Raw genomic sequence first — 13,952 nt, 5'->3', positions numbered from 1 at the left:
TGACTCCTTGACCATACATTTCGAAGGTAGATTAGCATTTATGGGGTAATTTTGCCAAACTAGATTATATTCTTTTGGGAGGAAAGGATTTGAGAATTTAAGCACCTTTTCTTGGGAAAAGTAATAAAGAACTTCATCAAAAGCTAAATGTGACAGTGACTCCTGCGTCCAGAACTGGCCTTTCTATGTCCCGAATTTGTTGTTTGGAGAAATTTAAGGAGTTTTGTGTGAAATATGCCGGAATATTAGTTTAGGGAAGTCAATGGGATAATTATGGGACTCAACTTTCTACCGAAGTACAGAGGATACTCGTGCACTTTCAGTTTTTTCTATCGTGCTTTCAGTTTTTTTCCCAAACCAGCTAATACGCCCAAATTGCCCATCAGTTATGTTTTAACGGTAAAAAAGCTGCCAAAGAAAACCAACGCTGCAAAACGTACTACGATTTTTCTACTACGAAAAGTTTCTCTTTTAATTGGGCGTTAGAGCAGTGCCATCGTATTTCTCTCCTGTCCTCCGTGCCGTCAACCTCAGAAATTTAACTTTTTATCACTCTTACGAGTGTTTACAACAGATTTATCACTCGCTGATTATGATACGTGGATCCTTCTGAGTCTATGATATATGGGTCTAGTGACAAATCTGTTATAGACATTTGTAAGAGTAGTAAAAAAATTAAATACCCCGTCAAGTTTGATTGTACAAAATTAAAAAAAAAAGTTATATACATAACAATTTTTAAAAAGAAACATGAAAAGAAAGAGACTGAAAATAAGGGATTTACGGTTAGGCTTTCTTCTCCGTTTTTATCAAGAGAACAAAGAAAGGCGTATTTTTACCATCTTTTTCTTGTCTGGAATTCAGATTCATTTTTTACTATCTCCCTTAACATAAGATGTAGCAAATAAACTCCCTTCAAAAATATATGAAATGGAATTGATAAGAGTATTTTCCATTCCTTTTCCTCACAAAAAAAAGGAAGAAAACGAGTGACCTATAACGAAACTTTTTGAACACTTATTTTCTAAATGAAAAAAAAAACTTATTTAACATGGCTAAAAGATTCATAACTAAACATAAATTAATCAAGTTTAGTTTTAAATTTCACAGATAAAAAGTTTCAGAAATAAATTCCCCTACGAAGAGGTTGGGAATGGCTAGAAGCTCGTATGAGTGGTAGGACGGGCCCACACTCTGACAGGCGAAGTATCTGAGACCCCACGAGGGGCTTTCAACGTGTGGCCGTGTGAGGCCCACTCATTCGTTTCTCACCTGCTCCATTCGTCCCAAAATAAATTAATCTTTTAATTTTTACATATAATCTTTGACTTTTGTTTTATTTAAATTTTTTTATTAATATTTTGTTTTTATTATATGATAAATCATAAATAGTACTTTACGTATAACTATTTTTTTTAATTTTCTGAAAATTTTTAAATAAGATGGATGGTCAAACGCTGAGCACAGAAACCGAAAATCGGTTTTTTTACGGAGGGAGAGGGAGTATTGCTGAAAATCCTAGCTGTACCCCACCATGGATCAGGATCTTCTGCGGCCAATCCATGCTTGCTGGACCAATAGAAACCCTGACTGATCTCATCACCCTAACCTAAAAATGTCTAAAACTCTAATCTAAAACATTGGAATTTTCCTGTCTGGATTGGTCTGGACAACAAGTTTGGCCATATACACTTCAGGGAATTATCTGATTATTTTATACAGTCCACAAATCTACTACAATCTCACACATGAAGAGTACAAGGTCTTTTAAGAGTGCCCTATCATTGTGGTGGGCAATAAGAATGCTCCAAACTCCAAAGGCATCCAAAAGGTATATCATAAGGTTGTCATCTTTCCAAGTTGTAGCTAAAATAAACAAAAGGGATTGCATATTGCTTATCTCACTGGATCAGAAAGCTATCTCCACCACTGAGGCCCAAGTCACTCAGAAAAAGAAAAGATATATGTGCCTCTGGATAAAAGGGAAATGAAATGATTATATATAGGTGGAAGAACACCAAGAACCTTATATAATTGTATGTGCCAACCAAAGCATATAATTGTCGTGAAATGCCAATAACTTTTGTAGGGTTCCACGTGTCTCACCGTAATTTCTTTTGTTTAATTAAAAGTTGTAAAGAAATTAAGCGATGTTTTCATAAAGAAAATTAATCAGGAAGAAAAAATTAACTGGATTCCAAAGGGACAGAATATTTGCAATTTTTAAGAGAGCAAAGGTCAACAATTTTCATTCGTATGAACCATTGAGAGAAAAAAAAAACTAAGTGAGAGCAGGAAGGATGATCTCAAAGGCACCACTAGATTTGGATGATATTATCATGAGTACAGTATATAACGAGGCTAATCTTTTGCTTTTTTCCATGAAAAAAGAGCCAAATAACATATTTACAAACCAAAAATTATTTACAAATAAAACATTTATATATGTGTTCTTAGCAATCTACAAGCAAAGGTTTAAAAATAAACTACGATAAAAAAAACTCAAAAATCAACTCCAAATTTAAGATTGAAAATTCAAATTTAGGTATAAACATAGAGAAAAGGGAAAAGAATATGAGGATGAATATTTATCTTACTTTAACATCCATATAACTATAAATGTGGTGCATACGACTAAAAATGTGGAATATTCGTGATCCATACCGTTTAGTATGAAATTATCCACTGCAAAAATAACTGGCTTTATACCCCCATTTATATAATTTGGTACCACTAATTGGTACCAGAATGAGACAAATTTCAGAAATAGGTTGCTTGTGTTGTGCAGCTTCTTGGGCTGGGAGGCTAGTCGTTAAGCGTTAAGGAAAATGAAGTACACATCTAAACATGGTATCTTATCTCTTGGATTTTCAAAGTTACAAAGCATCAGATCAGCATAGCCAGCACATCATGGCAATCCAAATTCCAACTGAACACAGGATATACGTAGCAAAAAAAAAACTTTTTATTTTACAACTATGCAGAATCAGGTGAGCCGTGAGCTGAGCAAAAAAAAAAAAAAAAATATGTGACATTGGACGTTAGTGAGTTGTGATGTCACAAACTCCATGCTGACCATTCAGTGAAGATATTCTTTTGTTCACAGCTAGAATTATCAGAAGGGCTTCGTGGGCCATCGTGTGACTCTTTTTGTTGGTCTGTGTGTATGGTATGGATATGCTCTACTGTTCATTTGTTTTTTAAAACAATCCAAACGCAATAGCTTATAGCGCGTATACACTTCTTCGTAGTACCGTACGCGTACACTCTAGCCTTTCTTTTCTTTTCGCTACTGCTTATAATTATAAAATAAAATTTATTTTTTAAAATTTTAGATTGATTTTTAGGATTTTTTTTATCGTGGTTTAAAATCGTACGACTATTTCAGATTGCTAAACCATATATATAAAAATTTTATTTATAAATTATTTTTTAATATAACATTTGGTTTTTTTACTTGAAAAAGACAACAGTGGCCCCTGGGAGCTACCCATATGAGCATGTTCAAATATTGTAATTCCATATCTTAAGATTTTAAAAGGTCATCGCGTTTGTCTTATTAAATTTAAAATTGGAACCCACGGTGGCACCATGGTTATATTTGTTTTTCTCGCAAGGAATTATTCCAATCCAGTGTCCATACTGGAGAACGCCACATCTTGACCGGTAGTGGAAGCGCAGCCGAACAAGACTTTCGCCTGCCGCGTCACAGACACACACAGCTTTCGCCTGTTTTTTTTTCCTCTTTTTCTGTAGTATTTGCAGTTTTGCACTCCCTATTAGCGTTGAAAATGCCTAGCGATGATCAACTGACTGATGTAAACGTTGCACCTAAACTTAGGCGTCCAGAAGACGCCATGGCAGATGCTGGAAGAAGCCCAGCTACGTTAGCCTGGTCTAATTAAGATGGATGACATGATACAGGGGCCTGGTCTAATTAAGGTGGACGACATGATACATGGGCAGATTGTTTTGGTGTTTTAGTAGAAAAATGTCAAACGATATATTTATAAATAAAAAATTATGAATAAAATTATATATATATATATACATTTAGCGGTGTAAAAGTCAATGCTAAAAAATAAACTTCGATGAAAAAACTCTAAAATTAAATTCAAATTTAAGATTAAAAATTAAAATTTTGATATATAAACATAAGCAGAAGCAAAATATGGGTGAAAATTATTCTTTCTCGTTGGGTGTCATGATCAAACCTACTGTTTTGATTTGATGAATGAGGAACTGCATGGAAAACGCACGCAATACACTTTATAAAGAACTACCAAATATAATAAAGCCATATATCAAATTAACCTAAATAACCCACTTTATAAAAATATTTTTTTACTTATTTTAAAGATATTATATATTTATTATCCATAACAGAGCATGCATATTGATCTAGTTAATCCTAGAAATAATTCGAAAAATTTACCCTATCTTTTCACTTTTCCTTATATTTGTAAGTCAAAATTTAAGTTTTCAATCTTAAATTTAGAGTTGATTTTAAAGTTTTTTTCACCAAAATTTATTTTTCAGCATTAGTTTTTAGATCATGAAGAATATGTATGTAAAAGTTTTATTTACAAATTGTTTTTCGTTCGCAAATTTGTTGTTTGGTTTTTTTTAAGAAAACAATCAATCACCCCGAGTACCAATGCTGTAGCCATGATGCATGGTCCTAAATACTGCCTCCGTCTCGAAATACGGTCATTTTTCAGTTATTAGATACAATGTTTTGACTCTTCGTTTTATTTGAATTTTTTTACGATTAATATTTTTATTGTTACTAGATAATAAAATATGAATAGTACTTTATGCATGACTAATTATTTTAAGTTTTTTACAATTTTTTCAAATAAGATTAATGGTCAAAGCATTAGTCACGTAAATCAAAAAATGAGTTTATTATGGGACAGAGTCAGTACACAGCATCAGTCTATAACATACGTGCGCACTCATCTTTTTGTTTTTGATATTTATAAATTAAAATTTGAATTTACAACCTTATATTTTTTAGAGTTTATCATAGTTTATGTTCCGGTCTTGGTTGTTATATTATTAAGAATACATATATAAAGTTTTATTTATATATTTATTTATTTGTAAATATATTATTTGGCTTTTTTATCTATCACCCCGTATACATAGATCCATGCGAATCACTGTATTTGATGTGATAGTGTCTTGCGTTGCACACCCTACCTGACTAATTAACACCCTGCTAAATACTGTATCTGATGTGATGATAGCCCATCGATCCATTACATGCAAGGAGAGTGCATAAGCTAGCAAGGTAGTAGTACTACTGCTAGGGCTGGGTTCGAGAGGTAAGATAACTTGTATCTCGTTTTTCGCGCGCACGTTTTCCGAACCGCTAAACGGTATATTTTTTATAATTATGAAAGTTATTTTAAAAAATCATATTAATCTATTTTATATTTTTTAATAATTAATAATTAATTAATCATATACTAATCTATTACTTCGTTTCCGCGCTGGATAAGTTAACTTACCCACTTCACTTCCGAACAGGGCCTAGTAGCTACTAGTAAGGAATATGAACAACTTTTGTTTACGCGAGGGAGGCGTTACCTAGTGATCAACCGCCGGTGCGCAATATGGCGGTGGACCGGTAGATAGTTGGGATTGGAAGCGCCAACACACCAAGTAAAAGTGGATTAGTATATATAATTAACTAATTATAAGCTATAAAATTTAAAGGTAGGTTGATATAATTTTAAAGGATCTTTCATATAATTTTTCAAAAAACAAAAATATACCATGGTTGTGTTTTTTGTCAGCTTTTAGATGAAGAATGAAATATTATCTGATATTTTTATCCATTATTATAAACTATAGAATTGACTATCACAAACATAAAAAGGAAACTATTTTAGAAAGGTAAGACGATAAACTTCTATATAGCATTATTTGCCAAAAAAAATGTACCTATCAGTAGTTCAGGAATTATAAGCATAAACTCTTAAAAAATCAGAGTAAAAAACATACTAGTTTAGAAAACATACAATTATAAAAGAGGACAACACGTTACACATGTCACGAAGAAGAGGTAAGAGTATGGCTAATAATATAGCCAATCAGCTGGCTATAAGACTCCTTGTAGTCCTTTTATAGCCCACTCATATAATGGTTAGCTTTTATCTTTAATGCAGGACCCATATATCTATCTCACATGCTGTCTTGGTTCTTGTGTCTGAGTTGGCTATAAGCTTATAGTCAGCTTCTTCTCTCTCCTCTCTTCTCTTTTTCACATCAGTATTTAGCTGGCTTATGCTCTAAAGAAGACGGATGAAGAAGCGGATATGCGCCTAACACCCGTGTACGTCAACGTCGGTACGCCCGCCACCTCTCCTTTCTGCCGTTATCCCGGTCGGCGTCGACGGGATCATGGGGTGGAGGAGGCGTCCGCGTTGGGCTGCGCCGCTGGGTGGATGCACGCGCGTGGTGGTGGACGCCCTCTGCTTTGGGGTAACCAGATGGCAACCCGTCGACAGGTACCCGCCCGCTGATCGAGACCCTCCCCACGGTCGCGCAAGCGCAAGCGCAAGCGAGAGATGATCATCACACTGATAGAATAGAACTGATCAACAGGTTGGCTTACTCATGCGCTCCAGCGTACATAGTTACATGAGCGGTAGGTTTTAGTGTAAAGTATGCTAAATTTTACATTAAAATTTTAATATCTGATACTTTCTAGTGATAGTACAATTAGTAAACATGACGACGACGACACAAGGGACCAATGGTTCATAATCCTGATACCATATTAAAAACCGCTCATTAGTGGCATCTCCAGTTTTCGCAAGACTTTGATAATAAACTAGAAAAAGTGATGAAAACCAAAACAATTTTTGTCAAATTTAAAATTCACTTGATTTTTTTTTCAACTTGAACAAAAACACGAGCGGTTGATGTTATATCACCCTGGTCTGATATAACTATATTTCATTTGTTTTTTCTTTGTCGAAAATTTGGCATGGCTAACAAAAAGCTTTAAACTAACCTTGCAAAATTCTAGCATCAAACCAAACAAGCCACTTCGCCAAAATTTTGGCATTGCCAACAATCCAAACATACCCAAAATCTAGACCTTTCATATTTTAAAGGGCACATGAAGCCCGTAACAGCATGGATCATTTCCACAGTACATACAACCACATTTCTTTTAACCGATCCAACAACACTACAACAACAGTACGACACCTGTTAAACTGCTGCAGCAAAACTGTATGCTAGCAAGCATGTCAACCTTTTCTCGGGTACAACCACCAGAAAGCCAATGCGGCAATAGTCAGGGATGGGTGGAGGGATGCTGCTTTCCAGAATGGTGGAAATCCGGCTCACTCCGCCAAAGGGAGATACACGCGGTGGAAGTTGTTCATGGTCAGCTTCCTCCGGCAGGTAGGGCACTTCTTCTGGGCCTGGATTGAGGCCTTGATACACAGCTTGCAGAAAATGTGACCACAGATGGTTGACGTCGCTTCAACCAGCTCGTTCATGCAGACAGGGCAGTTGAATTTTGGCTCCTTCGCAACAGGTTTCTCAGGTTCAGGGAGTGCCTGCAATTACCACATGCTGCATCATTATTTACTGAACATCACAAACTTTATAGGTGCTAAGATACTGTATTGATGAAGTTCAAGTTTGCGTACATCGCTAGGTGTCTCCATTATATGTATCACGGTGTTGGTGCTGATGTTGGAGGTGCTCAGATGATCATGCCGGGGGTACCTGCCCAGAGTCAGAGATAGCAGTATACCCACATGCTCATCAACTGTATCCCCTGGAAAAAAGCAAACGCACACCATATTAAAAAAGATGGAAATGTGGTCTTAAACACATGCAGAAAACTGGAAAGAAGAGAATATGCACCATTCATCAGCTTAATGCCGTGAGAATTAGTACCAACGGCTTATTTTGAGGAAAACTGGCTGATACTGTGAGACTGAATAGCATTTTTCATGTCCCACTTGTAGTTTATAAGCCATGGCATACTAAAAGAGTAACTCACATGTCTCAGAGAGCCGCAAGACATATTTGCAACACCTAGCCTTAGCTATCCTACACATTTCGACAGGCGTTCAGTTGCTTCCCACAATTGTGGAATAATACAGGACATCTTTTTTTAGTTCCTATGGCCCATGTGCCAGAGCATGCCTCTCTTATGGCACCTTTTTGGGAAAACAAAGTGTGGAAGTCACATTTACCTAACACTAGGCAGCATTAGGAATAAAACAAATGATCCTTAGTGTTGATATTTTCTGCTAATGAATCTTAAGCATGGTTAGTTAGTACATCGTCAATCAGAATGTTCACCTAAAGTCCCAAACTAGTGACATCTATAGACAGCAGTTATTAGAAAACTAAACTTTCTGAAGCCAAAAATACTACTTTGTGGCGCACAGCCCATGCCACGATGATTTCTCACCACTTCCGCACAAGCGGTGGTGAGAATTCTCACACACCGATTGTATCCTAGAGTCAATAGTCAATATCAAGCAGACTGAATCTGTTTATCTTACTACCAAATAACTCATGTATAAAACTTTGGTTCTGGTAGGAGTGTGGATCTGTACAAAGATAGTTTCTATAGTTGGCTCTAATTCTTGCAGGGGCACATAACAAATGGGCACCTAAGTGGGCAACAGCCTCAACAGTTACCTCTCATACCTTTGGTACTTGAATACGTTATGTCTACATGGGCTAACTTGGTGAGTTTAATGGGGGCAGGTGGGGATGTTCCTGTCACCACAGCTCACCCGACAGGGGTAGACTATTCCCAGTTAGAATCCCCTCGGAGGCAACAAATCCCACATCCCATCACTAAGGAAATTCATGGCCAGGGTATGCAGAATGGGGACCCATTGCTCTCCTATTTTGGATACTCACAATTTAACTAGCATCACACTAGACTGATGCCAGATAAATTATGTTTCTTGAGAAAAAAAACTGGTCACTATAGAAAACGAAACAATACACATAAACTCTGTATAACTAGTTCCGTTCAAAAGCCAACAATATGGAAAGGGGAAAAAGATGTGCTGGGGAACCTGCTTGTCCTGGGGTAGTTTCAGAATCATCTTCTATGGTCACAACAGGTTCTGTCCTGGGAGCCTGCTGCCTCGCCTGAAACATAAAGGTACGCGATGGCGCAACAGGATTCATTCATATCAAACAATCATATAGACATATAATAAAAGAAAAGAGCAAGAAAACAGATAGTGCGCATGCAGAAAAAAGAACCTAGCATAAGGAACATACTTGAGGGAACGAGCTTGAAGTAATCACAACATCATCATCAATGTCGTCCACAATAATTGGACAGCTACTCATTCCAATTTGTTGCGCCGGAACAACTGCTGGCACCAAAAGCTGTGAGGTCCCAGCAACAGCCACAACAGAAGTCTGGGTGTGTGCGACAGGCGCACTACCAGAAGGTGATACCCTGTCATCAGCTCCTTCAGCTGGGAGTGAGTTCAGGTCCAGATTAAGGTGTGCAGGCAACTTGTTAGTCCGCCGCCTCTTTGGGATCCTCCTTGCAAAACCAGGAGAGCTCATACTGTTGCAACGTAACCACCGGGCTTGATCCAAACGAGCAGGAACCTGCGAGTTTTAATCATCAACATAAATAATAGCTACAATTCCAACTGTTTAGAAATGAATAGGCCTTTACTCTTCTAAAAGTACTCTACACACATGGACCCATCCAACATTAAAAAAAACAGACCTAACATGGAAACTTGTGATTTCCCATCACCCACTTTGGTAATCTAGGCAAGTAGGTATAGGATATGCCGTTGTTCCTTCTAATTGTTAAAATGTTATGTTTAGTATTTGTCATCAAAGCCTGAGGATATGCCATTCTGGTCCTCTTTGCAAAAATTTTCCATTTGAGCAAATAGAAATTTTGATACGCCCACTTAGACACTGGCGACATCACCAGCCTTCCGTTCATCTAGGTCCCAAGATAGTAAGTCATCAGGTCCAAGCGACCTGCCTAACGAGCATGGCGGAGATACTCAACTAACATGACAAAAACTGATGCGCCCCTTCATTTATTCAAGTTGGAAGTCTTCCTAATTTAGTGAAAAAAAGCAAAATATGTCTATGCCAATCCAAGGACTGAGCATGCGGAGCACATTATTTGCGTGCAATAAAGGAGCTACATGGATTGACACAAGGGCATGTACAGTAGACATCTCTATGAGAGCCCAGAGCAGAATCGGACAAAGAAGATCTTCAATGGACTCATAGCCTAGCAGGATTTCAGCTCTAGTTATGTCTAGCTGTGATCCTTTCGGTTAGCTTTTGTCGTTTTCTTTCTTTTATTTATTTCCTAATTAGAGTGCCTGTTGTCGGTACGTGAACTATTAATGTACCTAGAGTTGGATTTCTAGAGCTTCTGTACAAAAGCGAATATTCTGGTTTTATTAGGAAGCCCAGCACGTTTTATGTTAGGGAGTCTAGGTTTGTTTTTCTTGCCGAAGACGCTAGGGTTTGCATATTATATACTGCATGGCAGTATTGCAGCCCTATCTGCTATGAGTTGAAGATTGATGCCGACACTAGGGTTAGGTGCAGAGGCCGAGCCAAGGGAGGTTCGTTCCTGATTGCTTCGCTTGATTCCCGCAGGAGCATATTTTGTTTGGATCATGGGAGGTGTCTAGGGTTTGTTGGCGCCGACTGGAGTTTGTTACAGCACACCGTAAGCTGTCCTTCGTGATGTTCTGCTTCTATATCAAGATATTTTCGATAAGTTTTGTAGTTCTATTAGCTGAGAACATCAAAATCCCTCTACTTGAAATGGAAAACATCTTGCAGAGAGAACCAAAGTGGCATAGAGATACTATAAATCAAACATATTAGCAATCAAAACAACATATTAGCAATCAAAACAAAACAGGAGCTGTGGCATATCCTAGACCTAGAGTGATAAGTCAAAACCTGAAATTCCACAACCTAGTAAGCCGACTAATCCTTTCCGCTAGGCTATTCGGCTCATACCACAGACCACATACATATCACCTCCCACCCTACCCACATACTCTTATGCATAAGCGGATCTAACTTCGGGCATGGGCGCTCATCAGAACCCCCCAAACTTTCATCGGTGCTAGGGTTTAGCCCAAGGGGAGAAAGCGCTCCCAGATTTACAAGGCAAGCTAAGGCTAACACAAGGAGAGCAAGGCATGGGTGTATAGAGATGGTAAAAACAGGATTCCGCGCACGGGGGCTCACCGGAGAGGACTGGGCGGAAGCAGCTCGGGACGGGCCCGAGCCGCTGCTCGCGGGGACGGGGATCGGTGCTGGTCGGCGTCGGCCGGCGCGGCTGCGCAGGCGAGGAGACGGAGGAGACGCGTCGCGGCCGACGGGTGGGGGACGGACAGGGCGACGACTAGGTCAGGGGAGAGAGTTTATAGGTCAATTGTCACCCGGGTTGTTTGGGCTGTATATGGGCTTTGTATATCCAGGTAAACTGATATGGATATTAGATTTTTTTAATATATTTTTTAATTAAAAAATTTCAAAATAAATTTTTGTTTGGAAAAAATGCTGATATGTTCACCTAATGTCTAGCTAGTGTGGGTGAAATATGTATAATGCTGACTATCGAGCAATAAATCGAACTCACGATAAGTGGGTAGTCCAACGGCCGTACGATGGAGCGGTTGAATTTTGCATGTGACCCGCCACGTGCAAAATTGGCATAGTCGTCGACGCATGCAACAAGTGGAGAGAGGTAATTTGTGGGCAGCCATCTTACCGCTAACCAGTTAGATATTGTATACCCTAGCAAGGGGTCGTCTGTAAAATTACCCAAGAGGCTGAGAGGATTAGGGACTTGATTTTTTTTTTAAAAAAAAAGGCCCCCTTAACACCCCTGTAGTTGGGCATTGAAAGAGGCACTTGCAAAAGGCCAAGACCCATAATCCCTTCTTAACCTCTCGGATAATCTTGTAAGTAACCCTCTGTCGAGGCATAAAACACTTAGCTAGTGGGTGGCATGAGGCAACCTGCGAATTTCACCTATCCATCGGACAACCGTTGGATGATCGTCATATCCAATGCCTCTGCCATGTTATATTTCACGCCTAACAATTGGTTGTTCTATATATTTCACTCATGGGTAATGGGAGTATATATATGCAACTTTTTCAAACGAAAAAATAATTTATTTTTCAAACAATAAATATAGCATATCCCTATGTTCTAAAATGTAATTACTACTACATACATTTTACATTATAAGTAATTCATCTATTGATTAATATTATAAGTACTTTTAGCTATACATAGATTCATCTACTGATATTATAAAGATTCTTTAATGACTATGTCTCTAAATTATTAAATTATTGATACCGTCGTTCTACGTTAAACTTTCATAACTTTAACCAAGTTTATAGAAGAGCACGCCAATATCTAATCCATAAATTTAATTGTATCAAATTAAACATGAAACATATATTAATTTATATCCTGATCATCCATATGTTTGGTTTTTACTCTCTCTGTATATCCATTTAAAGTTAGAAGATATTTTGGTTTCTAATAGGTTCATTTTTTAAAACCATGTGTATGTTATTATGTATATATTGTCTACTTTATTAGTATGATTTTTTACTATTTTTGAAAAACTATCTTGAGGTAAGAAAATATATTCTACCTCAAGATACTAAATTTTTACACTAAAAATATGATACTCGAGAAACTTTTCATATGGTAAAAATATTATTAGTATCCATATGTATTTAGACAAATCCAAAACATACTATAGCGCTACTAGATAAATCATTGTTAGAGATGCTAAATTTGTACAGTAAAAATACGATATATCTTTTTGGATGAAATTTTTTTTATCATTAGCCAAATGAATTTATAAAAAACCAAAACATATAACACTACTCGAGAAATGATCTTTAGTATATTTAGAGTTTTAGAACAAAAATCATTTATATGGTAGTGTAAATTAACAAAAATAATAATACCATAAATGTTAATATATATTTTTTTCATAAAAACAAAAGTTAAAACAACTTATATTGGGAAACTATAAACTATAAAGTACTAGATGGATACCCCGCGCGTTGCTGCGGGAGAATTGCATGATAATATAGTACATATGAATTTAGAAATAAAATCTTACTTACTATACAATTTTTTTCATGTGTTTATATATTTTTATGTCTTTATCAATTATCCATAGGTTAAAAATGGTTGGGTTATATGTTGTGCATTTTGGGAAAGAGATGTAATTTACAATCTTGATGAATCATCCAAAGGCTAAAAATAATTGAGGTGATGTGAAGAGATACAATTTACACCCTTGGTGTATCATCGTAAGGCCAAAAACAATTCAGATGTTGTGACTTATAAAAACAATTAAGATGATGTGGCTTAATTTACACCATTAATATATCATCCTAAGACTAAAAATAATTAAGATGATGTGGATTAATTTACACCCTTACGTATCATCGTAAGACTAAAAACAACTAAGGTGACGTGGCTTTATGAGAGAAGAGAACAGGGGGATCGTTTAGCTTTTTGAAATAAAAAGGAAACAGTATATTTGTTAATGAAAAGTATTTTGTAAATAATTTTTATATACATGTTTTTATGATTAAAGGCCAAAAATTAACTACGGTGAAAATAAACATAAAAAAACTCTAAATTTAAGATAAAAATTCAAATTTTAACTTATAGCATAAGGATAAATAAAAAGACGATGGCGTAAGCTCACATGGTCACCAAATTAGTTATCATTCCGTGCATCCATGCACATAGGCAATATCTATACTACTATAAACATTGCTAAACTGCCACCACCATCATCACCAGCTCCTTGTTTTTTTATCCATACTCTATTTTTAAAAGAAAAAATAATGGCGGACTCTATATATTAACCGCTCTCACTAACTCAACTT

General features: G+C 36.7%; 1 protein-coding gene across 1 annotated transcript; it reads right to left on the bottom strand.

The window, feature by feature from the left end:
- Positions 1-7,098: 7,098 nt before the first annotated feature.
- Positions 7,099-11,401, bottom strand: LOC102704572. The gene is made up of 5 exons (XM_006645174.3): positions 11,263-11,401; positions 9,286-9,627; positions 9,075-9,150; positions 7,677-7,807; positions 7,099-7,583 (listed from the first exon to the last, which is right to left on the bottom strand). Exons 2-5 carry the CDS (start codon positions 9,580-9,582, stop codon positions 7,365-7,367), a joined length of 723 nt encoding a protein of 240 aa, XP_006645237.1. The 5' UTR covers positions 9,583-9,627; positions 11,263-11,401; the 3' UTR covers positions 7,099-7,364.
- Between the last annotated feature and the right edge of the window lie 2,551 nt (positions 11,402-13,952).

This window comes from Oryza brachyantha, chromosome 1, assembly GCF_000231095.2.
Source record: "Oryza brachyantha chromosome 1, ObraRS2, whole genome shotgun sequence".
In the NCBI taxonomy this organism is placed as follows: Eukaryota; Viridiplantae; Streptophyta; class Magnoliopsida; order Poales; family Poaceae; genus Oryza; species Oryza brachyantha.
The sequence above is the reverse complement of the archived record's forward strand: the minus strand, read 5'-3'. Positions and strand labels throughout refer to the sequence as shown.